Source organism: Diceros bicornis, chromosome 40 (genome assembly GCF_020826845.1).
Source record: "Diceros bicornis minor isolate mBicDic1 chromosome 40, mDicBic1.mat.cur, whole genome shotgun sequence".
In the NCBI taxonomy this organism is placed as follows: domain Eukaryota; kingdom Metazoa; phylum Chordata; class Mammalia; order Perissodactyla; family Rhinocerotidae; genus Diceros; species Diceros bicornis.
The window spans coordinates 17,745,608-17,772,874 of NC_080779.1; the positions used below are offsets into that span (position 1 = coordinate 17,745,608).

At 42.8% G+C, this 27,267-nt stretch overlaps 1 protein-coding gene across 8 annotated transcripts in view; it reads left to right on the forward strand.

The window, feature by feature from the left end:
* ACOXL (acyl-CoA oxidase like) overlaps positions 1-27,267 on the forward strand; it is a 371,667-nt gene that overhangs the window by 85,146 nt on the left and 259,254 nt on the right. For all 8 annotated transcript variants that reach the window (XM_058534585.1, XM_058534586.1, XM_058534590.1 and 5 more), the window contains one exon: positions 25,676-25,710. In XM_058534585.1, coding sequence (XP_058390568.1) covers positions 25,676-25,710 — 35 coding nt within the window. The remainder of the gene's footprint in view (positions 1-25,675; positions 25,711-27,267) is intronic.

Genomic DNA, 27,267 nt, shown 5'->3' on the forward strand with positions numbered 1-27,267 from the left:
GTATGTCTGAAATGGTCTGTATTTTGCCCTCACATTTGATGTTTAGCTGGGACTTCTGTGTTGAAAATCACTTTCCCTCAAACGTTAAACGTGTTGCTCCATTTCTTCTACCATAAAGTCTGCCAGTGGAAAGTCATATATTCCCTGATATGAGACCTGCACTTCATCTCTGGAAGCTGTTTGTCTTAGGTATGTGGAAATTTCTCGATAACGTGTCTAGGTCTCTTTTTTTCATGTATCCTGTATGGCACTTAGTAGGCTCTTTCAATTTGAAAACTGGTATCTCTTTTCATTCTGGGGAATTTTCTTCTACTAGTTCTTTTGGTAATTCTTTTTTTTCCACTTTTCTCTGTTTTTCTCAGAACTCTAATTATTTGGAGGTTGGAATTTTTGTCTTGATTGCCTTTCTCTTATTTTTTCCCTCATATTTCTCAACAGGATTTGCTCTATTTTGTGGACATTTTCCTGATTACACATTTTTATTTGTACAATTATTTTTAATTTTCAAGAGCTCTTTCTCTTATCTATTCCTTTTCTGTAGAGATATGTTTTTGTTTTGTAGATGCAATTGCTTCTATAATCTCTTTATAGATAGCAACTGGAGATTGTTTTTCAGAGTTCTGTTCCCTGAATTATCTTTCTTTACTTCTAGGGTCAGTTGGGGTCAGTTAGAGGGGCAAAGAGGGTTGGGGAGCAGAGGGGCTGGAAACCAGCAATTACAGTCAGTGTGAGGTTAGTGCTATAATGGAGTTATGAGCAGGACCAGACCAAGGGCCACTAGGGTTAGCTTAAGCTGTTCAGTGAAGAGTCCCCCAAAGACCTTACACTGAGTTTTGAAGGATCAGTAGAAATTGGTTGGCAAACAAAGTGGGGAAGGACATTCTAAGCAGAGGGGAGACCATGTATGAAGGCATAGAGGAATGAACCAGTGCAGCGCATTGTGGGTGAACAGAGGGCTTAACGTGGCCAGAGCTTCCATGACCTGCTTAAGACGTCGTGGTGGTTATCTACCATGCTGACCAAGCTGACAGGTGAGCCGGGCCATAATGGAAAAGGACTCATGAGCCGTGGAGATCCTGTGAAGGAGGGATTACATGCAGGGTAAGGACGTGACCAAGTATGCATTTTAGATAGTCTGTCATAGCAGTTAGGTAGAGGATAGAAAGGGTGAAGGGTTGGTAATTGGGACCATGATGATGGTCCAAGTAAGACGTGATATGCAGCTGGTGTGGAAGGGGTAGGGGAAAGAATATGGCACATATGCAGGGGACAAAATGGAGAGGATATTAGGGCTGATGGGACATGAGAGACCAAGGGATGGCAGCAGGTCTGGCTTTGGTGACTGTGTGACTTGAACTCATCCAGGGAGTTAAGAAGACGGGCACCTCCTTGGCTTCCATGAATAGAGATTTTCCTTGGAATATACAACTGGCTTTCTCTACTCTTTGCTCCCTCTACCGCGGGGGCTGTGGAGTAACCTACCTCATTGGCAAGTTTGAGAGCAAGACCTGGAGCTTTTGTAGACCTGCTGTCCCTCTTCCTCCTTCCTCAAGGAGCAGGTACTGAGAGGTGACCCCAGGGAAGACTCCTTCTCATGGGGAGGCCTCCCCGTCCAGCGCTGCCAGGACCGCCTGGGCAAGTGTGCCTAAGGCTGGACTGCGGTATTAGCAAGCCCTTCCATTACTTACCTCAGCCATTTCCTCTAGCCTGATTCGATTCGATAGAAAGGTAATATTTTGGCCTATGTCTGCTGTTCCTTGGCTTATTTCTCAATTTGTATAAAAGTCAGGTGGGGGTACCTTGTAAACCCCAATATAGGGACCATAGAAGGAGGGGATGTTCATATTTAAAATGTATGTGCTGCCATGTCCCTGATGAGAAGCACAGTCCCCTACTCCTGTGAGGATATGTTGCCCTACTACATTATTACACGGTTTGAGGTGGGGGAAATCATGCCTGCCTTATAGGGAATTCCCTCTGGGTCAGACTTGACCTGAGTTTGGAGAGGTGGCTAGAGCAGGAGAAGGTAAACTGAGGAACAAGCACTTCCTGCCTTCAAGGTTGGCCCTGGGCAGGGTGCCTGAGGGCTTCTGTGGAACCACTTTTATTTGCTGCTCAGGAGACTCAGAGACACGTAAGTCCTGCCTAGGGTACACAAACTCTGAGGCTGGTCATTGGGAATGTCAGCTTCAAGAGAGCAGGACCTGTGTCTTCTTGGTCACTGTTGTCCGCTCCTGACTTAGAACAGGGCCTGGCACTTAGTTAAGCACTTGGTGAATGAATTAATGGATGGATGGATGGATGGATGGATAGGTGAATGGATGAATGGATGACGATAGTGATGAAGGGAAGGCTTCTTTGCTGGAGATTAAATCATCCCAGATCACAGCTCTATGGAGATCAGATGTGGGTCGTTTGGTGGCATTTTAAATGTATTAAGGGCACTAGAACCCTTATCTGAATCTTTAAAAAAATAAAAACAAACATTCTCCATTTCTTACGTGTATGTCCAGACCTTTGTTTTATGACTTTGGAACTTGCCCACTCCAGGGTACTTTCAGTCCCAGCAGGCGTGTATTTGGGCAGAGACTATTTATTTTTATTTCCTGCAGAGCACACTCCCTCCCTGGCTCACCCTTACAGATTGCTCATGGGTGAGCCTCATGGGTCTGATGACATTGTGGGAGTGACTGGACTGCTATTCTGGGCAGATGACATGCAGGTCTGGGGATGCTCTCTCATTCTCTAAAGATGGCTGTGTAATAGGGCTAAAGCCTCAGAGAGCAGCCCTGGCCCCAAACTGCAGAGGAGCTGGATTAAGGGCATTCTTTCTTGGCTAGAGAAATTGATGTTATACTCTAGCAACACAGACCTGATTTGCAGTTCCTCAAACAGGCCACACCTTGCCACCTCCTGGCTCTGCACAAACCGTTCCTGTGCCCATGACCCTCCCTCTCTCTCTCTCTTTCCCATTCCCCCGTTCTGTTGTTTCCCCAGGAAACCTCCCTGCCCTTGCTCTGCCTTTCCTGCATGGAGCTCTCACAGCACCTCGGCCCAGGGTGTGAACTATTGTCTCCTTCTCTGTTTGCCCTGTTAGGCTGGTAGCTACTAGAGGGCAGGGGCTTCACAGCACCAGCTGAGCAGGAGGCCCTCAGTAAATGTGTGTGGACTCCCCAGCCCATCACAAGCATGTTCCTTCTAACGAAGTCCGGGAGAGGGGGAAGGGAGCTGCCTTGTGCTGACCGCCCACAGTGGCCAGGCGTGCGATGCTCTATGTGCGTTTTCTCACCCAGTGCTCCCAGCAGCTCTACCATGATTCTCGTTTTACAGATGACAAGACAGAGGCTCCGTGAGGTGAGGTAGCTTGGCAAGGACAAACAACTCCCGTGGGGCAGTGCAGTGTTGTGCCCACCCCGCCCCACAAGGTCCCCATTGAACTCCTTTTGCCAAAGATCCTCTGTTTTGAGGCTGCAGTGGAGAAGGAGTGCTGGACATGGGTCTTCAAAGTCCAGCATCTTAGATTTCTGGAAACTTCCATGCCTCTTGCTTGGGTAACCTTTGACCTTTGAGCCCACCTGGCCCATGTGACATTCTGAGGACTCAATTCTGTCTGTCTCCAGGTTGCAGTGGTGGTCCTAGACTCAAACTTGATATTTGTTCCCAGGGATGTCAAAGGTCAGGCAGTCAGGGTGATGGCCGGTAACACCAGAGTGACCCTATTGCGTCGTGTTGTCTTTATCAGCTTTCATCTGGTGAGAATGTTGTTGTGAGTAGACTTTTAAAAACTATTTGCACATCTCATTTCTTTGTCTAATTAGCGTTGTAAGAACGATGGCCCAGTTTTCATGCTTGAATAAATAACTGTGATCGTGCAAGGCGCTGAGGGGCTGGGTTACCACAGCACTTTCCCTTTCTCGTGTTTGGCATCTCATCCAACCTTTGTTTCAATCCACACTCCAGACCCTTCTTTTAAAAGAACCGATCTTGTCGGCCAAATCATGCCTTCTACCGCCATGAAATATCTCCTAAATTTAGAGGGCACCCCTGTCAGCGTTGCAGCATGACTCTGAGCATCAATCACTAGAGGTGCTTAATATTAACAAGAGTACTGCCTGCCTGTACTCCATTTTTAAAGTAAATAGAATTTAAAAAAAGGAGGGGAGGAGTTAGTTTAAGTATGGCCTTTCCTCTGGTATAACCCCACCTTTACATATGACCTTACAAATCCTCTGGTTTATGCACTACAGATGGACTAAAGGCACGTAGTATTGCAAGTTTTGGAGGATAGAACGTAGATTTACGTCCCTGCCTTAAGAGATTTTCAGTCTTGTTGGAAAGGCAGAGTGTAGACCTGCCAGTGTTGATGCCCTGGAGCATGCTGAAGCCCGTGACCAGCCAAGGCTGCCGTGGCTGCCGTGCTGCAGTTAGAAGCCCAGTCCATCACAAGCATCTTCCTGCTGGACAGGCGTGAAGAGGACACACAGCATTAAGAGAAGCATAATTTTCAGAACACTGGAGTGGATAGTGTTTAAACAGAGACCCAGACAAATGGAGCCAGTCTGGAGGTGATACCCAGGACAGTAAAGGGATTTGACATGATGCCATGCTAGGAACTGCTGGAGCATCTGGGGGTGCTTAGCTGGGAAAAGAGAAGATCTTGGGGCAGAGAGGCATGGTAGCAACCTTCCAGTACACTGGGGCTGTTAGAGGCAGTTGGGAAGATGGTTTGGACCAGATGATGGAGGGCCTTTCTTGACTTGCTAAAGATTCCTCATTTTATTCTGTTGGCAATGGGGCCCTACCTATGGTTTCTAAGGATGGAAGCAATGAGATCTAGCTGTGGCTTAGGGAATACCTTAGTTTGGAATGGAGAACACAGAGGAGGAACAGGTTTAAGGAGGGAGGCGTGAATTTGCAGAAACATCAGGCAGGAGCGTGAAGGCTCTGGGAGGCGTTGGCTGAAGCTAGGGGAGTAGGTAATATCGTGTAGGAAGAGGAAACTATGAGGGACTCTGGGCAAAGTCTGCACTTAAAGGATAAGCTGAAGGGCATGATGGGGAGTGCAAGTGATGGGTCAGAGAAGTAGGAGGAAAACCAGAAGGTCATAGCTCCATGGAAGCCAAGAGGAGAGAATTTCAAGAAGGAATGTATCATCAGTAATCTTATAGTAATCGCCACCATTTGTTGAATGATGCTCATTCGTTGAGTGCCAGACATTATGCTAAGTGCTCTCCATACATCATTTCCTTTAATTCTTGCAGGAGTCCCACAAGGGATGCACTAATATTGATCTTCTATAGATATGGGACTGAGGACCAGAGTGGTAAGCTTCTTGGGAGACAGAATGTGATCTTTGGTATGAGATAGGCTGGGTTTGAGTTCCATCTCTGCCCTTATTAGCTGTGTGAACTTGTATAGATGACTAGGTTCCTCTTCTCTAAATGAAATATAATGACCCAGTCTCCTGCAGATGTGGATGGGATTCCATGAGCTATTTTCTTATTGTAAGTGAAGCCCTTCACACAGTGCCAACACACAGGGATCCCTCCATAGACTTTAGTGTGGTCTTGGTTATTTCCCAGAGTCACCCACCTGGTACGTGGTGGAGCTAAGATTTGAACCCAGGTCTGTGTGGGACCATAGCCTGTGCTATGCCTGCAACCAAGGGAGGTTATGTGGGACCAGAGTTTGAATGCTTGTGGGATAGAGGAATGGTGTTTTAGAGGTAGAAGAGATCTGAGCACATCTGAGCCCAGAGGGGAAAGAGGAACTAGAAGGGAGAGATTAATGCTGCCAGAGAGTGGGAGGTTGACTGGTGGGAAGGTCACAGGGAGACTTATGACATGACATTAAAACACAGGTGGAGGAAATGACCCTGAAACCAAAGCAGATGTCTCTTCGTCAGAGACGTGGGGGACAGAAAGTCTGAAGAGAGGAGGAGAGAGAGGAATTTTCAAGCAGGGGCAAGAAAGTTGAGAACATTCTAACAGATGATTTCCATTCTCTCAGGAATGCAGAGGTAGGTCAAGATCTGAGGAGAGGGAGCAGGGGTGGGGGTGAAAATTTCAGAAGAGGAGGCTCGGTCTCCACAGCCATCAAAGGTTGTAGGGTGGGGAGAAGAGAGGTAAGGAAGAAGAGGGCTTGTGGAGATCCTTGAAAACCCAGTCTTGAGTGGAGTGTCATAGTCTAACCTGTATTTGTGGCAGCACCAGGCAATATGATGATGTAGTTTGTACCTGGGGCAGTGATGGGGATGGTTGGGTTGGCCCAGATTTGGAAACTCACCAATTGGGGTGCAGAAAGACAGAGTGTAGCAGTGAGATGGCGGCTACTGGGAAGGTGTGAATCAAAGGAGCCCAGGAGATGAGGGTGGGAGGAAGTGGGAGGAAGGGACACTGTGGCCAGAGGGAAAATTTCCCTTCTTCCACTGTTGTTGAATACCCAGAGTATGATCAGGAACTTCTAATGAATAACATATATGACTCACTTTCAGATCTCATTTCCCAACAAATATAAGGTATCTATATGGAAAACATTATAGGAAGAATGGCTGTCATACCTCATAAGCTGGATTGTACCAAACTGTGACCTCAAGTATAATTCATTAAAGCTGGGCTCTCAAAATCATTGGTCTCGTGGTCATGTACCCCAACCGTAGAATCAGTCATTTCCCCAAGGAGCACTGGTTCCTTTTATTGAAGAATGGTTTTAGAAACCAAGATTTGAGTGCTAGGTGTTTTTGTTGGTACCAGAATGTTATTTCTAGGTCTTCTCAGTTGATAGAACAAGGAAATATATGTTGGTATTCTAACCTGTGTATACACAGATATCTATAAATATGTATCCGTTTGTATGTATATTAAGATAAACTTGAGTTCATACTGATGTGTCAACTTTAATCTATTACCACATCGATCATTCTAGACTTCTCCCCTTGCTTGTCTATAACCTCCTGCTCCAACAGTGAAAAACCTAGCTCCAACCATCTGCCGTCCATTTACTTAAATTGTTCAATTCCGGTATACCTGCATAGTGGTTTCAGAATTGTTAAGTCAGACCCCCATGGGAAACAACTTTATCCTCTAGGGTACAGTGCTTATGTTCAGTTTGTTTTGCCTTTAGTCTTGCAGTCTACACTCAGCTCCAGAGTTACTTAGTTGAGTCCTTTTATCCCTCTCCCCTTCAGTGAGGTTGTTTCACATATTTGTGGTATTTAGATTCTTTTGTCACAGTCTGCATTCCATTCTGGGATCCCCTCAACTTTTAAATGATTTTTTAAAAAATTGCATACATTAAGTTTTGCTCTCTGTGCTGTAAAGTCCTATGGGTTTTGATAAACATGTAGTTTCATGTACCTGTCATTACAGCGTCATACAGCATAGTTTCACCACCTCAAATAATACCCTGTGCTTCAGCTACTCAATCCTCTTCCCTCCCCAAACCTCTGGCAACCATTAATCTCTTTACCAACACTGTAATTTTGCCTTTTCCAGAATGTCATATAAATAGAATCATATAGTATGTAGCCTTTTCAAACAGGCTTCTTTTACTTAGCAATGTGCATTTAAGATTCATCCATGTTTTTGCATGACTTGATAGCTCATTCCTTTTTATTGCTGAGTAGTATTCTACTATATAAATGTTCCACAGTTTGTTTATCCACTCACCCATTGAAGGACATCTTGGTTGCTTTCAGTTTTTGGTGATTATTAATAAAGCTGCTATAAACATTTGTGTGCAAGTTTTTGTGCGGACATAGATTTCAGATCATTTGGGTAAATACCTAGGAGTGCTCTTGTTGGATTAAATGGTAAGACTATGTTCAGCTTTGTAAAAAACCACCAAACTGTCTTCCAAAGTGACTCTATCAATTCACATTCTCACCAACAATGAATGAGAGAGCTCCTGTTTCTCTGGATCCTTGCCAGCTGTTGTCAGTGTTTTGGATTTTAGACATTCTAATAGGTGTGTCGTGGTATTTAATTGTTGTTTTAATTTGCATTTCCCTGATGACATATGAGGTTGAGCATCTTTTCATATGCTTATTTGCCCTCTGTATATTTTCTTTGGCAAAGTGTCTTTTCAGACCTTTTGCCTATTTTTTTTTATTTTTTAATTTTTTGTTTATTGCAGTAACATTGGTTTATAACATTGTATAAGTTTCAGGTGTACATCATTATACTTCTATTTCTGCATAGATTACATCATGTTCACCACCCAAATACTAATTACAACCCATCACCACACACATGTGCCGAATTATCCCTTTCGCCCTCTTCCCTCCCCCCTTCCCCTCTCGTAACCACCAATCCAATCTCTGTCTCTGTGTGTCTGTTTATTGTTGTTATTATCTACTACTTAATGAGGGAAATCATACGGTATTTGATCTTCTCCCTCTGACTTATTTCACTTAGCATAATACCCTCAATGTCCATCCGTGTTGTCACAAATGGCTGGATTTCATCGTTTCTTATGGCTGAGTAGTATTCCATTGTGTATATATACCACAGCTTCTTGATCCATTCGTCCCTTGATGGGCACTTAGGTTGCTTCCAAGTCTTGGCTATTGTGAATAACGCTGCAATGAACACAGGGGTGCATGTATCTTTACGCACTGGTGTTTTCAAGTTCTTTGGATAAATACCCAGCAGTGGAATAGCTGGATCATATGGTAGTTCTATCTTTAATTTTTTGAGGAATCTCCATACTGTTTTCCATAGTGGCTGCACCAGTTTGCACTCCCACCAGCAGTGTATGAAAGTTCCCTTCTCTCCACATCCTCTCCAACACATGTTGTTTCCTGTCTTGTTAATTATAGCCATTCTGATGGGCGTGAGGTGATACTTCATTGTAGGTATTTGATTTGCATTTCCCTGATAGTTAATGATTTTGAACAAGAATCCTAAAATTTATATGGAACAACAAAAGACCCCAAATAGCTAAAGGAATCCTGAGAAAAAAGAACAAAGCTGGAGGTATCACACTCCCTGATTTCAAAATATACTACAAAGCTATAGTAACCAAAACAGCATGGTACTGGCACAAAAACAGACACACAGATCAATGGAATAGAATCGAAAGCCTGGAAATAAACCCACACATCTATGGACAGCTAATCTTCGACAAAGGAGCCAAGAACATACAATGGAGAAAAGAAAGTCTCTTCAACAAATGGTGTTGGGAAAACTGGATAGCCACATGCAAAAAAATGAAAGTAGACCCTTACCTTACACCATACACAAAAATTAACTCCAAATGGATTAAAGACTTGAATGTAAGACCTGAAACTATGAAACTTCTAGAAGAAAACATAGGCAGTACGTCTTCGACATCTGTCTTAGCAACATATTTTCAAGCACCATGTCTGACCAGGCAAGAGAAACAATAGAAAAAATAAACAAATGGGACTGCATCAAACTAAAAAGCTTCTGCACAGCAAAGGAAACCATCAACAAAACGAAAAGACAACCTAACAATTGGGAGAAGATATTTGCAAACCATACGTCTGATAAGGGGTTAATCTCCAAAATATATAAAGAACTCATGCATCTCAACAACAAAAAAACTACCAACCCAATTAAAAAATGGGCAAAAGACCTGAACAGACATTTCTCCAAAGAAGATATACAGATGGCCTGTTTTTTAATTGAGTTGTTTTCTTGTTTCTTGTTGAGTTTTAAGAGTTCTTTGGATATTTGGGGTATCAGGCCTTTATCAGATATGTGTTTTGCAAAGATTTTCTCCCAATTTGTGACTTTTCATTCTCTTAACAAAGTGTCTTTGACAGAGCAGAAGTTTTAAATTTTTTTTTAATTTTTTAAAAATTTTTTCCCCCAAAGCCACAGTAGATAGTTGTATGTCATAGCTGCACATCCTTCTAGTTGCTGTATGTGGGACGCGGCCTCAGCATGGCCGGAGAAGCGGTGCGTTGGTGCGCACCCGGGATCCGAACCTGGATCGCCAGCAGCGGAGTGCGCGCACTTAACCACTAAGCCATGGGGCTGGCCCCTAGAAGTTTTTAATTTTAACAAAGTTCAATTTATTTAGTTTTTCTTTGATGGATTGTGCTTTTGGTAGTATATCTAAAACTCACCACAAACCCAAGTTTATGTAGATTTTCTCCTGTGTTTTCTTCTAGTAGTTTTATGGTGTTGCATTTTACATTTAGGTTTATGACCCATTTTAAGTCAATTTTGTCTAGATCCTTTTTTTTTTGCATATGAATGTTCCAGCACCATTTGTCAAAAAGACTGTCCTTTCCCCGTTGAACTGCCTTTGCAGCTTTGTCAAAACTCAGTTGACTATATATGTGTGGGGCTATTTCTGGGCTCTCTCTTTGGTTCCACTGACCTATGGGTCTATTTTTTCTCAATACCATGCTGTCTCGATTACTGTAGTTTTCGGATAGTGTGCGTCCTTCAGCTTGGTCCTTCTTCATTGTTGTTTTGGCTGTTCTAGGTCCTTTGTCTTTTCAAGTAAATTTTAGAATCAGTTTGTCAATATCTATAAAATAACAGTGGGAACTTGATTGGGATCTCAATAATTGACATATTAGCAATATTGAGTCTTCCAAGATATGAACACAAAATATGTCTTCATTTCTTTATATCTTCTTTTGTGTTAATTTTTTACATCTTTCTTTTTCTCTCTGTTTTGGATAATTTATATCGATCTATCTTCAAGCTCACTGACTCTTTCATTTGGCATCTCCATTCTGCTATTAAGCCTATTCTGTGAACTTTTATTTTCAGATATTGTATTTTTACATACTAAAATTTTCGTTTGTTTCTTGTTTTTATCTTCTGTTTCTCTGCTAAGATTTCCTATCTTTTCATTAACTAGAGAATATTTTCCTTGACCCCATGGAATATGGTTATAATATCTGCTTGAAAGCCCTTATCTGATAATTCCAACATCTGGATCATCCTAGGGTAGCCATTTATTGATAGTCTTTTCTCTTGGGAATGGGTCACATTTTCCTGGTTCTTCATAAATTGAGTAATTTTGATTATATCCTGGATGTTATAAACGTTGTGTTTTGGGGACTCTGATTTATGTTATAGTCTCCTGAAGAAAGTTGATGGTTTATTTTAGCAGGCAATTAACCTGGTTAGACTCAATGCCTAACCTTGAGCTTTGTCTTATCTTGTGTGCGTTCAAGTCTCAGTTCAATTCTTTAAGACTTTGCTGCACTGCTTTGTCCCACGCATGCTGGTTTACAGGTCAGCCTGAGATTGATCCAGAGTTTATGCACAGAATCAGGGGATCCTCCTCTTCTCCTCTTGCCTCTCTGGGATTCCTCCATACCCTCCAGTGACCATAGTTGCCTTTGCTTCTTTTCCTAGTTCCTCCAGTCAGAAAGACAGCAGGTTTTCTCTCAGAGTTTTAGCCACCATGCTCCCCTCCTCCTCAACTGTGGTCCCCTTTCAAGGCAAAAATCAGGAAAACAACAACAACAAAAAGTCGGGAAATTCACCCTGTGCCAGTTGCTACTTCAAATTTTATGACTCCCCTCTATAATCTGTCTGCTTGTTTTTACTCTCCAGAATTCTCAGTAGGTGTTTTTGTATTTGTCCTAGAGTTTGTAGCTGTTATCTCTGGGAGGGTCAGTCTGGAGAGGGCTCACACTGCCGTATTAGAAGTGAATTTCTGCCTGGTGTTTTCACCTAATGCTAATTCTTGGAGATCTTTCTAAGTTAGTATAGAAAACTTCCTCGAGCCAGCCCTGATGACCTAGTGGTTAAAATTCGGCACTCACCGCTTCAGCAGCCCAGGTTCACTTCCTTGTCACGTTCACTTCCTTGTCAGTTGCCATGCTATGGTGGCGGCTCACATAGTAGAACTAGAATAACCTACAACTAGGTAATACAACCGCATACTGGGGCTTTGGGGAGAAGAAAAATAAAAAAGAGGAAGATTGGCAACAGATGTTAGCTCAGGGTGAATCTCTCCCTGCAAAAAAAAAAAACTTCCTCAATCTTTTTAATAGTGCGTAGTAGTCCACTATAACCAGACCACTCCTGGTGGACATTTATAGTGTTTCCAAAGTTTTGCTTTATGACAGTGCTGCATCAAATGTTCTTACACCCCTTACATTGCTCTGAGGTCTTGGTGGAGAAATGTCTTGGGCCCCTAGCCACAGTAGAGATTTTTCTTAGAATCCTGAAAAATATTCATTTCCTTGGTTTTGGCATGATTTCTGCTTCCTTCTGTGATTGACTGAAGGCCTGGACCATGTTTCTGAGCATATCCAGTGGCAGGAAGGTGTGAAAAATTGGAGAGATAATGAGGAGTGCTGAGTATCCCCAAAGTCTTAGAGATTGCTCTGGAGCACTCAGCTGGGAGGAGTTAGGGAAGTCCGGTGCAAAGGGATAGAGACAGCCCTCATAATCCCCACAAAGTTGGAGGTTTTATTTAATTGCCCATTTCCAAATTGGTTATTTATCAACAAAGAATGAAAGGCATCTTTGGACAAAAATATAGCACATTAAAGAAAACTTTCTCTCTTTGCCTTTCTCTCCTCCAATTCCTCTTATGCACAGGCCGAGATGAACCTTTCAGAAGCATCACAGAGTGTGTCCCTACCTTGTTTACACACCTTCAGCATCTCTAATTGTCTCCAGGATCATGTTCCTCATGTTTAGCATTGTACTCAAGACCCTCAGTACTCTGGTCCACATATCCCCAGGCATTCAATGGCTGTCTAGCTGTGTGACCTTAGGCAAGGTAGCATACTCTCTAAATCTCCATCTCCCCATCCCCAAATAAAATAGCATGCTTCCTTCTCAGAGTTGTTGCTAGGCTTAGATGAAGTGACGTTTCTGCAGCACTTGGCACCATATTTGACTTGTAGAAGATGCTCAGTGGATGCCATCTGGAGCTGTATTATTGCCCAAACTTCCTGCCTAACTTAGAGTCCACACTGCTAAGCCATTGCTGATGCTGAGGTCCACCCTTGTTCTCATATCTGTCTGAATCCTACCAGTCACTTGAGGCCCAGCTCAAGCCCCAGCTCCTCTGTGAAGGTTGCTTGATTAACCCCTCTCACAGCAAGATCACCCCCCCACCCCATGAATTCCAGGAGTCTGGCACTTAACACAGTGGGTAGCAAAGCTATTTTCTTGTCTTTTGTTGTATTCTCTGAACTTAGGGACCGTGCCATGTGCTTCTTTATGCCCTCCTCAGTACCTTGTACACAACAGGCTTTTCATAAACATTGATGATGTGGTGGAACCCTGTATTTCACATTCATTAAATGGGCAATTTCCGCACAGAGAGAAACATAACACTTACAACTTTGTCATTGGTGGCCATTGCACCATAGCAGTGCAATGGTCATACTGCTGTTAAAAGCATGCCAGATTAAAGTGTGAAGACATCTAAGCTTTCTTCTGAGTTTTGGAGATGCTGTTTTGCTATTTGCTTTCTTGACTTTTTTTTGACAGCAATTAGGATCTTTGGTAGACTCATCCTGTAAACTCTTCTCTGGTTGTTGGAAAACTTTCCCCACAGTTGGGTGTTCTGTACAGTCATGTCTCCCTCACCATAGTAAGGAGGCAGAATGTTCTTGGCTGCTGTGTGGCTGCACCAGAACATGGAGGCCACTGGGAGGGCTATTCTGTTGGCTGCTGAGAAAGGGGGCCACGAGGCAGGTGAGGTGGCCCTAGAGTCTTGGCTTCATCACTTGGTCAATGGAGGATCCCAGAAGAATTTTCCATAAGACTCGGTGGTGTGATCAGCTCTGAGTTTTCAGCAGAAGAAAGGCAGCCCATTAAGAAGCTCTTGCTGGGACTGGCCTGGTGGTGCAAGCGGTTAAGTGTGCGCACTCTGCTGCGGCGGCCCGGGGTTCGTAGGTTCGGATCCCGGGCGCGCACCGACGCACCGCTTGGTAAGCCATGCTGTGGCAGCGTCCCATATAAAGTAGAGGAAGATGGGCATGGATGTTAGCTCAGGGCCAGTCTTTCTCAAGAAAAAAGGGGAGGATTGGCATTGGATGTTAGCTCAGGGCTAGTCCTCCTCACAAAAAAAAAAAAAAAAAGAAGTTCTTGCTCTACTTTCTGTGAGGGGATGTGAACTCTCAAGGAGGTGGCAGTGGGGTTAATGGGGAGGGACAGGATCCAGAGCAACTCAGCCAGAGACATTGACTGACTCTAGACAGTGGTTGGGCAGATGAACTGAGGACGAGAGAGAGTCACATGTTTTACTTTTTTATGTGGATGTAATCTCAGTGTGGAAATGCTCATTGCTTATGTTCTGCCTTTCTTATATTATGTCCTAAGCTTGTATCTGTTGTTGCTGTATGCTCTTCTGAATTATAATTTTTAATGGCAACAAAATATTGAGCTAAAGTGTTATTATTGACTTAATTGTTCTCCTAATTATTAATGGATATTTACATTATTTCAAATTTTTTACTTTTACACATAGGAATTTAGTGTGTATCTTTGGATTTTCCCTTCTCTTAGGTTATTTCCTTAGGGACAATCTAAAGGTATCAATAATGTCATGACTCCTTAATACATTTTTGTCAAATTGTTTTCCAAAAGAGCTGTGCCAATTTGTAACGCCCCCAACAGGTGTGAATGTGTTCCCTCCACTTCTGGCATTTGCTATCACCAGACTGTTTTTTCTAGATCTAATTCCTGTAACTATCAAGAATGACTAACAGGTACTGACTGCTCATTTTGTGCTAACACTGTGTTGAGCACTTTGCTTATATGATCTCATCCAGCTCTCTCAACAAGACTGAGAGGGAGTAACAATTCTTATCCCCAAGTTAGAGAAAGGAAACTGAGGCATAGAGAGATTGAGTCATTTGCCCAAGAAATGGTGGAGCTTGGGTTGGAATTCGGATAGGTTCTTGGGGGAACCCTTACCACAAGTCAGTACCACTGACTTGTACTGTCTTATTGCTTAAATTTCCATTTGGGGGGGTTTTGGTGAGGTTGAGTAGTTTCCCATATGTTTGATACTTGTTATATTGTCTTATTTAGTGCCTTTTCCTTTTATGTCCTACGTTATAGTTTTTAACTTGCTAAACTCTTCACACTCCGGCACATTACAGTCTAACTAGCATCCTCTTCAGTTGGTGGGTTTGTGTCCTTGGGTCTTTGTTAGGTCAAGGTGGCAGTCAGCGCTGGTCTCACACCTCACTGATAGCTGTGGGGTGTGCTGGTCTCCCCTTAGCAGTGTCACTTGCACTTGATTACTCTTTGGGGAGTTGGTTTTTCTCTTCAGACGAAGAGGAGGCACCTTGGAGGATCGTCCTGGAAATATGGAGAAAACTCAGAATGTTTCTTCTGTCACCTGGTGTGGCAGTGATGGGTCATATCAGTGTCTGTAAACTAGTGGAGCTGTTTTTGCTCCAGTGTCTTTTGCTCTGTTTCTTCTCTGTGTCACAATGACCATACAGTCACACTTCAATGGACTCTCTTCGTCCAGTTGTGTCCTTCCATGACCCTGGTCTGAGGCAAGGGAAGTAGGAGAAAGTTCTTTATCCCCCTCTGCTGGGTGTGTGCAGGCATTTCAGTCACTTTGGACATTTTGGACAAATTCATTTCTCTCCCATTAAAGTCCGAAGTTAGCACCTTTAGATTATACTGACCTAAAAATTCAAATCATGAAGTGGAACCTTTGCAAGAATATGTTGGGGTGGGGGTGAAAGACTTATTTCCAAGACATGTTTCCTCATTCTTTTACTCCTTTCTTGAGTCTTTGTTTTGAATTTTTGTCCTTTTTATTCAGTGTGGATATGCGTGGAGGTGGAACGTAGTTTAATAATATCTCCCTGTCAGAGCATTCGTATTTCAGACTGACAAAGAGAGCACCTGAAGAGAGGAATTGCATTCAGGGGTGCAAAAAGTATGTGGTTTATGGCATTTTGCAATGTAATTGTTTTCCATATTTTTCCTTTGTTAGATCTTTTAAAACTTACCAATTTATACCTGCTTATGTTAAAGCATTCACATCACCCACTAGAGAAGAGTATAAAATGATGAAGAGTGAAAGTCCTGGGCCGGCCCCATGGCTTAGCGGTTGGGTGCACGCACTCTGCTGCTGGCGGCCCGGGTTCGATCCCGGGCACGCGCCGACGCACCGCTTCTCCGGCCATGCTGGGGCCGCGTCCCACATGCAGCCACTAGAAGGATGTGCAGCTATGACCTACAACTATCTGCTGGGGCTTTGGGGGAAAAATAAATAAATAAAATTATGAAAAGAAAGTCCTTTTCTGCCCCATCCCCTCTCATCCAGCAATTTGGTATTTAGTCTTCCAGACTTCCCTCCTTATAATTATATAAGTAATCATCCAATGTCAGATATCCCCTCAACACGTATTATACACATCTGCATTGTATCTGCAATTCCTTTTTTTTTTTTGCTTAAAAATACATTGTCTCTCTTTTCACAGATCTACTGCACTCCGTTCTTTTTTTTTTAATTTTTAAAAAAAATTTTTTAATTGATGTCATAATAGTTTATAACATTGTGAGATTTCAGTTGTACATTATTATTTGTCAGTCATCATATAAATGTTCCCCTTCACCCCTTGTGGCCACCCCCCAATCCCCTTCCCCCGGTAACCACCAAACTGTTCTCTCTGTCCATGCTACTGTGTTGCTTTTTAACAGCTGTGATTGTGTTTTATGGAAAGCCTCATGTTAGCCTATGCTCTGTGTACCTGGACAGAGGGCTTGGTTTTTTGTTTGTTTTGTATAATTTTGTTTTTGGAAAAACTAGACAGAAGAGAAGATAGGGGGTAGTTAGAAGGAGGATAAGTGTTTTTTAGTAAGCATTTGACAAAGTTCAATACCATTCATGATAAAAACTGTCAGAAAAATAGGAACAGAGGGGGAACTTACTTGACTTGAAAAAGAACATCTACAAAAAAACTTTAGCTAATATTATACTTAATGGTAAATGACTAAATGCTTTCCCCCTAAAATTGGGAACAAGGCAAGGGTGTCTACTTTCACTACTCTTACTCAACACAGTGCTGGGAGTTCTAGCCAGTGCAATAAGGCAAGAAAAGGAAAGAAAAGGCACAAAGATCAGAAAAGAAGAAATAAAACTGACCCTATTTGTAGATGACATGATTGTCTACATAGAAAGCCCGAGGAACCTACAAAAAAACTCCTAGAACTAATAAGTGAGTTTAGCAAGGTTGCAGGATACAAGATAAACATGCAAAAATAGATTGTATTTTTATATATTGATAATGAACATGTGGACACTGAAATAATTTACAATTGCTCGATAAAAAGAGAGAGAGAAATACTTAGGAGTAAATCGAACACAACATATATAGGAATTATGTGCTGAAAATTATACAATGGTGATGAAAGAAATAAAACATTTAAATAAATGGAGACACATACCATGTTTATGGATTGGATGACTTTACATGGTAATGATGCCAATTTTCTCCCAAATGAATATACAGGTTTAATGCAATTCCTATCAAAATTTCAGCAAGATTTAAAAAAATATATACACAAGATTATTTTGAAGTTCATATGGAAAGGCAAAGGAAATAGGATAAGTAAAACAATTTTAAAAAGAAGAATAAAGTGGGTGGAATCAGTTTACCCACTTTCAAGACTTATTATATAGCTATAGTAATCAAGACTAGGTGGTATTGGCAGAAAGATAGACAAATAGATCAATGGAGCAGAATAAAGAACCCAGAAATAGACCCAAATAAATATGCCCAACTGATTCTTTACAAAAGTGCAAAAGAAATTTAATGGAAGAAAGCCTTTTTAACAAATGGGGCTGGAGCAATTGGACGTCCATAGACAAAAAAATAAACTTCAACCTACGTCTCACACCTTATACAAAAATTAACTCAAAATGGATCGTGGACTTAAATGTAAAAGATAAATTTATAAAACTGTCAGAAAAAAATAGGAGAAAATTTTTGAGGTCTAGGGGTAGACAAAGAGTTTTTAGAGTAGACATCAAGGCATAATCCCTTAAAAAAATTGACAAATTGGACTTCATCAAAACAAATACGTTTTTCTCTGTAAACACAGATGAAAAGACAAGCTACAGACTAGGGGAAAATATTTGCAAACCACATATCTGACAAAGGACTAGTTTGTAGTTCTCAAAGATGAGATGTAAAGAGTTCTCCAAACTCAAGAGCCAGTCTAATTAGAAAGTGGTCAGACATTTTACTAAGGAGGATCTCCAGATGGCAAATAAGCACATGAAAAGATGTTCAACATCATTAGCCATTTAGAGAAATGTAAATTAAAACCACAGTGGCTATCAGAATGATACCTATCAAAATGGCACAAATAAAAAAAAAGTGATAACACCAAAAGCTGGTGAGTATGTAGAGAAACCATATCACTCGTACATTTCTGGTGGGATTTTCAAATAGTACGACCACTTTGGAAAACAGTTTGGCAATTTTCTATGAAATTAAACATGCAACTACCATATGACCCAGCATTTGCACTCCTGGACATTTATTCCAGAGAATGAAATCTTATTTCATGCAAATACCTGCATGTGAATGTCCATGGCAGCTTTATTTCTAGTAGTCCTAAACTGCAAATAACCCAGATGTCCTTCACAGATTAATAGACTGTGGTATATCCATACCAGGGAATACTACACAGCAATCAAAAGGAATGAACTATTGGTACATGCAACCACTTGGATGAATCTCCAGAGAATTATGCCAGATGAAAAGATCTAATCCCAAAAAGTTGCATACCATATGCTTCCATTTCTAAAATATTCTTGAAATGACAAAATTATAGGAATAGAGAACAGATTGAAGGTTGCCAGGGGTTAAACAAGGATGACTGTGGGAGGGAAGCGGGTGGATTTATAAAAGGGAAACACAGGGATCCTGACGGTGACAGAAATGTTCTGTAGCTTGACTGTATTGATGTCAATTGTGATATTGTACTATAGTTTTGCGAGAGGAAACTGGGTAAGGATACATGAACCTCTCTGTATTATATCTCTACGTAATGTCTAATACCTACATGAGAATCTACAACTATCTCCTAATAAACAGTTTAATTTAAAAATACATTGTTTCTTTTTCAATAATGGACCTACCACACTCTTTTTAACAGCTGTGTCATATTTCATGGAATGCCTCACTCGTTTTAGCCCATATCCCATATGCCTGGGTGGAGGGATTTTTGTCTGTTTATTTGTTTTGTGTAGAAGTTTTTTTGGTAAAAATTAGAGGAGAAAGTAGGTAAAAGAGAGAAGAAAAGTGTTTTTCTTTCTTTGAAACAAGTTCCTTAAAACGATTTTTGTGTTTTACATTGAAAGGAGATTTTCTTTCCTGGGAATTTTTCTCTTTACCCTGAAAGGGGTCTGGGGGTCAAAGTGGGTCACAAGCTGTGGTCGCATCTCTAAGCTGCTGTGACAGGCTATGAAGGGCCTTTCATATTTTTGTATTTAACAGCCCAGAATCCACCTTAGAAATGCCCTAAAATACTTTTGTTATTGACTGCATTTGAGGGCGTCACCTATTTTTTTCCCTTTAGTCTCTTGTACATTTCCTTTTCTTCTCTTCAGCCTCTTCCTCCTCCCCGGGCCGACTCTAACTTAATAATCAAGTTTTCACTTAAGTAGTATTTAAGTAGTATTCACTTCAGTAGTAAGTCTTCACTTCAGTAGTATTTCACTTAAGTAGTATTAAGTAGTGGTATTCAGTATTTAACTGAAGGTTCTCCAGTTTTCCAGGTTAGGTATTCTGTGTGGTAGGCTGCACATAGCATCCACGTCCATTGTCCTGCTGATTTCTTTTAAATGGAAGTTAGGCTTTCTGGGAAAGGAGTGTGTGGTTTATTCATATTATCGAATACCCAACATTCATATCAAGAGAAGCAAAAAACCCAAATCCACAATTATTGTATTTGAAACCTGAAACCTAAAAAACTACATTCATCGACAGGCTCTATGCGCCAGGAGAACTACCTGGAGTGAATCCAGTGCTTCATGAAGCTGACTGCTTGGTAGCCTGTTCGTCCGGCTCTGGGTACCAGACACACAAAGATGAGTAGCCAGGCCCTGCTGTGTGCTCGCTGTGCTGCGACACAGGCGCACAGACCATGGCCACTGATGACAACCACAAAGATGACAGCTGGCCTGCTGAAGCCCTTACCATTGCCGGGCCCCGAGAGCTTCCTCCCGTGCTGTCTCCTGGGCGCTGCATTACTGTCCTCTCTCTGCAGAGGAGGGTACCGAGGATGAGCGCAGGGGGTCCCTCGACCTGCCAGAGCTGCACAGCTCCCAGGGCTCAGTCCCTGGAAACGCCTAGCAGAAGGGTCCACAGGGCTGTAGCTGTGGGGGCAGCAGCTCAAGACTCATGTTTTCAATTTGAGTGAAAAGGGGGACAAAGCAAGTCCTTGTGAAAACCCATCTCCGTGCTTTTCAAGCAGAGCTGTAGCATTTAGTCCAAAAAGATAGAGGCTGGCTCGGGCTGTTGGGGCCAGCCAGAGGAACAACAGCATAGTCGGTGGTAACTTTCTAGTCATTTGGGGCTTAGAGACTTAAAAACAACCTGTTTTCTTAGGTTGGTTAAATAACCACCGCCTACGTTTCGATGTTAGTTTAATGTTAATTTCCATTGATTTAGCAACTTGTCTTTTACATCGTGTTTTGAAAGTTTCAGATCTGAATTACTAGTTTTCTGACAAATCTGGAAAGAGCCTACATTATACACGTGACCTTCTTTTCCTAAACTTGTGTGAATTTGTCTTTAGTTTTTTTTTTTTTTTTAGTTTAATTTTAAGGGACCAAGGAAGGATAACATTTTGAAATAAACTCAGTAATGACAAATGTTTTACTGTTTTTCTTCCTCCTATCTTTCTTGCTGTCTTCACCCTCTTTTGATGGGAATGACAGAGAGGAGCACAGTGGGGAGGGGAGGTTGCAGCCTGTTGAGGCTGGCCCTTGGCCTCCGTGGAGCGGGAATCCTTCCTCGAAGGTCCCACTTCCCAACTCGAAGGTCCACTGTGCATGTTTACGATGTGCTCTCACACACTACGCTGCCAGGGGCAGGTGAGGAGGAAGAGTCCAGTACGTGCCACCCCAAAGTCACCCAGCTGGTAAGTGGAGCTCCAAGTGCAAGTCCAGAACTTGCTAGGCCAGGGGCGGCATGCTGGCAGGGGCTGTGACCCACAGCCAACATCACAACATCACAAACACCCTTGGTCAAGTGGGCACTAGGGAGGAGATACTTAGGGACAATCCATGGACATGTAAAGGAAGGTCCCTGCTGCCTTCCAAGACAGTGCAACCATTTCTTTCCTTTAAAACATTTTTTTTTTTTTTTTGGTGAGGAAGATTAGCCCTGAGCTAATATCCGTTGCCAATCCTCCTCTTTTTGCTGAGGAAGACTGGCCCTGGGCTAACATCTGTGCCCATCTTCCTCTACTTTATATGTGGGATGCCTGCCAGAGCATGGCCTGATAAGTGGTGCGCAGGTCTGTGCCTGGGATCCGAACCCGGGATCTGAACCCGAGAACCCTGGGATACCAAAGGGGAGCGTGCAAACTTAACCACTATGCCACTGGGCCAGCCCCACTTTAAAATATTTTTTAAAAATGTGTTTTAAAAATATGTTTTCTAAAATTATGATGATTATTTTACAGGATCCGTGCAGTCTACGTGGTGCTTTATAGGGCGTATCTGGCTACAGCTGGCGCACTTCTGGGTGTTTTATGGCAAATTATTCTCAGATTACCCTTTAATGCAGGAAGGTCTGCCTGTTGTCTGAGCTCCGTGGGTCATATAGAAAACCTTCAGACTTGATACAAAACAGCTGCCTCAGTCAGCTGTTCCAAAAAAGGAGCATTTTTAGGCCGAAGCAGCAAGAAAAAGGTTTTTGTAGCTGGTGGAGATTTTAAAAAATGTTAAATTACTCTTTCCTTGCCATTAAAATGTGATTTAATTTTGTGATTAACAAACTGTGTAAGCCTAAGAAGAAGTAGTCCAAATGGGAGTTTGTTAAGTGCTTTCTGGCAATACTTACAGTACGTCCTGGAGGGTGTGCTCCAGGGAGGGCGGCCGCACGAAACTCCCACTGACCTCTACATCCCTGGGCCTCAGCCCAGGCTGGGCCGGGGTCAGGGGCCAACCCCTCAGCTGCCCTCCTCTCTCTCCTCTGAGTCCCTGCTGAGACCAGCAACAAAAGGGTCAATTGTCTGAGGCCTCCCTTTGTCTCAGGGGCTCCATGGGCCTCTCTGAATGCCAGAGTGTCTCTGTGCACATGGGTAAGGGCGTGTATGCACATCTGTATGAATGCGTATGTGTGTGTGTATGTGCATGTGTATGGGTGCATGATATATGTGCATGGGAGTATTGTGTAAGCACATGCATACATGAACACATACTTATCCATAGGTGTACACACACGCATGCATACAAGTGCATGTGTGCACATGTGCACGTACACGAGTGTGGATGTGTGAGTGCGTAAGTGTGTGCATGCGCACACATGAATATGTACATGTGCATGTGTGCATATGTGTGCACACAGTGTGTGTGTGTGTGTGCACATGTGCATGTATGTGCACACACAGGCAGTGTTGAGACAAAGCATTTCTGAGTTGCTGATGCTTCTTAGCAGGGCGAGTGCTAGAGAGGCCTGACTGGCTCATGGACGTTCCTAAGGCCAAGAGAGAAAGGTGTCTCTGGCCCATCTCTCAGCAGATTACACAGTTACCTTTATCTGGTATGTGCTATGGTACAGAAACCTCAGAGAATTTTCTACCTCCCCTGCCTTCTCTAGGGTCAGATAATATGTAGGAGTGGGGAGGAGCAGGCATAAGGAGGCTCCTTACAAGCTCACTGGCCTCATTTGCCTGTTCCAACCTGGGGTTTCATGACAAGGCCCGCAATAAGTTTTCTACGCTCTTCTCAGGGCTGCCTAATTAGATCCAGTGCATTCTATGTGGACTTTAAGCCACGTTTCCAGAATGACTGTGCAGTGCCCCATCCCCATCCACCCCATACGTTAGCTCCCACGTAGCTCCAGCGCCTTTGCATGGGTTCCAATCCTCTCATTCCTTAGCACGTCTTTACCCAGCCTGTTCACTCCGAGGCCTGCAGGATGCTGCAGCTGGTCCCTATGATTCCATGATTCACACTTTCTTCCTTAACAAAGATGTCCTTTTTAAAATGGCAATAAAACATATTTGATTCAGAAGCCGGGGAAAAAAACTAATAAAAATGCTTAATTGAAATTCACCTCTGTGAAGGGTTCATCTCCCATCCCCTTTTAACCAGCACAGCTGCCATTTAACAACGTTTTTCTGCTTTTTTCTTATTCTTGTCCCTCCCATGCCCATTTCCTTTCCCTGCTCCAGCAAAGGCTCATCTTTCAACTGTGGAAAAGCCACCAATTAAACAGTACTCCAAAGCTTATCCAAATATTCAGTCGGTAAAATTATCTTATAATTAGCCTAACTGTAAGCCGGAACTTTTCAACCCCAGGAAATGTAGTTACCCCGCGTGTGAAATCTGTAAATTGCTTGTCGTGACATTTTGGCTGCAGTTTCTGTTTTTATTTCATTCCCCAAGTAATTTCCTCCTTTCAATTCTTGATTGTCCCTAAGGCATCTTCTTCTTCTGTTTGCTTAAGTCTCAGAGAAAATACACTCTTGGCTTAGTTGAGATAATTGAATAAACTCAGGTGAGTGGGATAGGATTCCAACTTGATGGTATATATTTCTTGCCTTCATTTTTAGACATGCTTTTTGTAAAATTAAGCCTCTTCTCCCTGATTCCTGATGGCTCACTGTGTTTCAGGTGTATGCACTGATGACACCCAGCCAGATTATTCTGGAGGCGAGTTATTCAAACAGTAGCTAGGGGATTCTGCAGGATGCTGAGCTGGACAGAGCGTGGGCTTTACTTATCTCAATGAGTTTACTTCTAACGCTCCCTCCCCTTGTGATTCCCCATCCCTCCACCGTCCCACTGCCTCGGGACCCTCATGTCATCTTGCAGCACCCAGGATGGCGCTACAAAAGCCACCTCCCACCCCCACCTCCATGGGGCTGACATCAAGGGAACCGGCAATGATGTGTTTGGGGATAAGGTGCAACTTAGGTAGACTTTTTGCCCAGATGTGATATTATGGTTGATGCTTAGGCTTTTAACTGCCATGAGTTTCTTAAACTAGTAATGTCATAGTTTAGCCAAAAGTGGGTTAATGAGACTTATATAGGCATGCTGGTGACTGATTATTGTTTTTTTATATGAAATACTTCCAAAGTTCCAAAAACTAACTTAAAAATTAAATTTCGGAATGTGACAACCTTTTCATAAATGGCGTATTGCCTTTATATAGTGGTAGTAGTGGTAGTTATTATTTATACAGTTTTTCCTATCAGGCAGTATGCACCACACATGTGCACACGCACACAGATATAAGCACCAATATAGACAAGTTGTAATCTTTACATTAATCTTATGAGAAAACAATTATTTTGCCCTTTCTACATTTGTGAGGCTCTGAGAGTTTAAATAACCTGCTGACGCCCCTACAGTTGGCAGTTGAACGTGGTTGGCGTGACGCTTCTGTAATCCACTACTGACCGTGCATGAACTAGCCGAGGCCCACGCCATACGATTCGACCCCTACTTATGCTTGAAAAGTTTCCACGACACCCCCGCAGAGTAAAGAGGAGATCACAGTGTCATTTGGGTCTCCACTTGCTGTGCCCAGCAATCGTGTACACTTTCTCTTAATATCACACGTATATCACAGGCTGGATTTCCTTGCTGTCCTCGGAGCTGCAACTTGCTGGCCTTGAGCTTATGGGATCAGCATGAAATCTGTGCTAGTCCCCACAGGGAGGCTCTGTCCCCGGTGGTCAGTCTCCCTGGGGTAGGGAGTAGAGAGGGGACCACTCCCAGGACTCCGGTGTGGCGATGCTCTCCTAATGTGAACCTCAGAATCAGCTGCTCACTGCAATCTCACCCTTTCATGGCTTTGTCTCAGAGCTGAAAGAGCCCTGTTTTGTTCATAGAAACAGAGTAGAATGGTGGTTGCCAGGGGCTGGAGGGTGGGGGTAACTGGGGAGATATTGGTCAAAGGGTACAAACTCCAGTTGTAAGATGAATAAGCTTTCAGGATCTAATATACAGCGCGGTGACTATAGTTAACAATACTGTATTGCATATTGAAAGTTGCTAAGAGAACAGATCTTAAGTGTTCTCACCAAAAAAAGAAAAAAAAAAGGTAACTATTTGAGGTGATAGATATGTTAATTAACGTGATAACATGTGGTAATCATTTCATAATGTATACGTATGTCAAATCATCACGTCGTACACTTTAACTATACATATTTTGTCAGTTATACCTCAATAAAAAGTAAAACTTTAAAAAAAGTTTTTAAAAGAAAAAAAGGGGGAAAAAGAGCCCTGTTTTGGGAGTCTTTTCGGATGAGAGACACCTTTTGTCTAATGAAATATTGTAGGTCTCTTTAAGACCTTTTCAAATATGATTATCCTTTAAGAGCTAAGTTGAAACTAAAGATCTGTCATTAAAATATGTTATTCATGAAGTGTTAGCAGTAGGGCATTTTAGGAAATGTTTAAAAAGTAATCGACCATGTTAAGTTAATTTTCTTGTGATTTCAGCATATTCTTGATATTATTTAATATGTATCTCTCTTTTTAATTACAGCTTGGGTTGACGATAGCGATTCGTTATAGCCACAGGTAAAGTTAAGTTTTTTTTTTCTTTTAAGGACTATCCTTACTGGTTTATAGCTTTTGGTTTGCTGGAATCTATAGGTTTTTTTGAGCTTAATTTTGGTGGCTGCTCTACCTATGATGTCAGTGTCACAGCAATTAGATGAAATTGTTCTAGTTGCTTGATTGGCGAGAGTTAATTGCTATTTGGAGGAATAAGATTTTTACGTAAAAGTGGTGGTAGGTAGCACATTTCTTTTAAAACAAAAAATGTAATGCTCTAGGGCAGGGACACAAAAGTGATTTCTGGGTAATGTATTCTGTCCAAGGGTGAGAACTGAAAAGAGGGATGTCCCGCGTGAGAGGCGGGGCCTGGCAAACAGAGAGCCTAGCGAGTGAGGGCTTGTTGGTGAAGCCCCTGCCCCCTCCATGCGGGGCCTCCCCATCCTGTCTTAGCTACATCTGAGAATGGCTAAAAGCCTCTATTTCTGTCTTCCTTCATGATTTTTGCCTTTGTCTCAATTGCACCATATTTAAGAAAAATGTTTGTTTCTCGTACTAGTATCAAACTTTCCCCTTTGCATGCATCAAAATGTACTAAGATGTTGAATTAATTAAAGTAAGATCCAGCACCAGTGGAGGGGCGGTAAGCAGTGTCCCTCCTGTCCCTACACAGACTGTGCCCACAGCCTCCCCAGTGTGCCACCCGCAGGTGGTCAGCTTCAGCTCACCTTCCTGGGGTACAGTGTGTGGCTCGGGACGCCTGGCCAGCTCTCCACAAACGAGTCATAGTTAACTGATTTCAAAATGAGTTTGCCTTCTAAAAATGCTCATAACATGTTGTATGCAGGTTTACATTTAGATGTGAATGGGGCAAATAAAGTGAGCAATCACCGAGACCTTGGAAGGCTGCTGGTGAGCTGTATAGGTTAGAGCAGGAAGGGGCAGGAGAGGATTCGAAGCCCTGGGAACTGGGAATGAGTCTGCGGGAAGAAAAGTGGTCCTGTTGGGCATTTCTGGATACGCCTGGAGGGAAGCTGCTCCAGAGAAGCCCATGATTGCTTTTATGTTTTGGAGTCAAAAGTGTGCCTGATGCTGGCACATAGCGAGGTGTAGTGTCCTACAGAGCATGCTGCTCCCCTGTGAGCACAGCCAGACTGCTGGAGCTGATGAGATGCGCAGGGGCTCCTCACTTAGGAAGTGTGGTGCGGACTGTGCACCCTGGACTCTATGCTGGCTGGATACTGGATGCGTTGTGTATGTATGTGTGTGTGTGTGTTGGAGGTGGTGGTGGTTGGAAATGCTCTCTCTGGAACTTGTAAGAGCCTCTTTCTGGAATGTCCTAAATGTGGTCTGCTCTTCTGCTCTAGAATGGGGTGTGTGTGTGTGTGTGTGTGTATGAAGGGGGAGAGAGAGAGAGATTTTACCATTTCCTTTGTTGGAACTTTCCTCACCTGTGCGTCCTGTGAAAGCAGCTGCCTGTTTCTGCGTGAGAGCCAAAGGTGCCTCTTCCCCAGGAAAGCTAAGATCCTGTTTCAGAGAACAAATTGTGCTCTTTCCCGTGGTGGTGAGGGTTACTCTGCT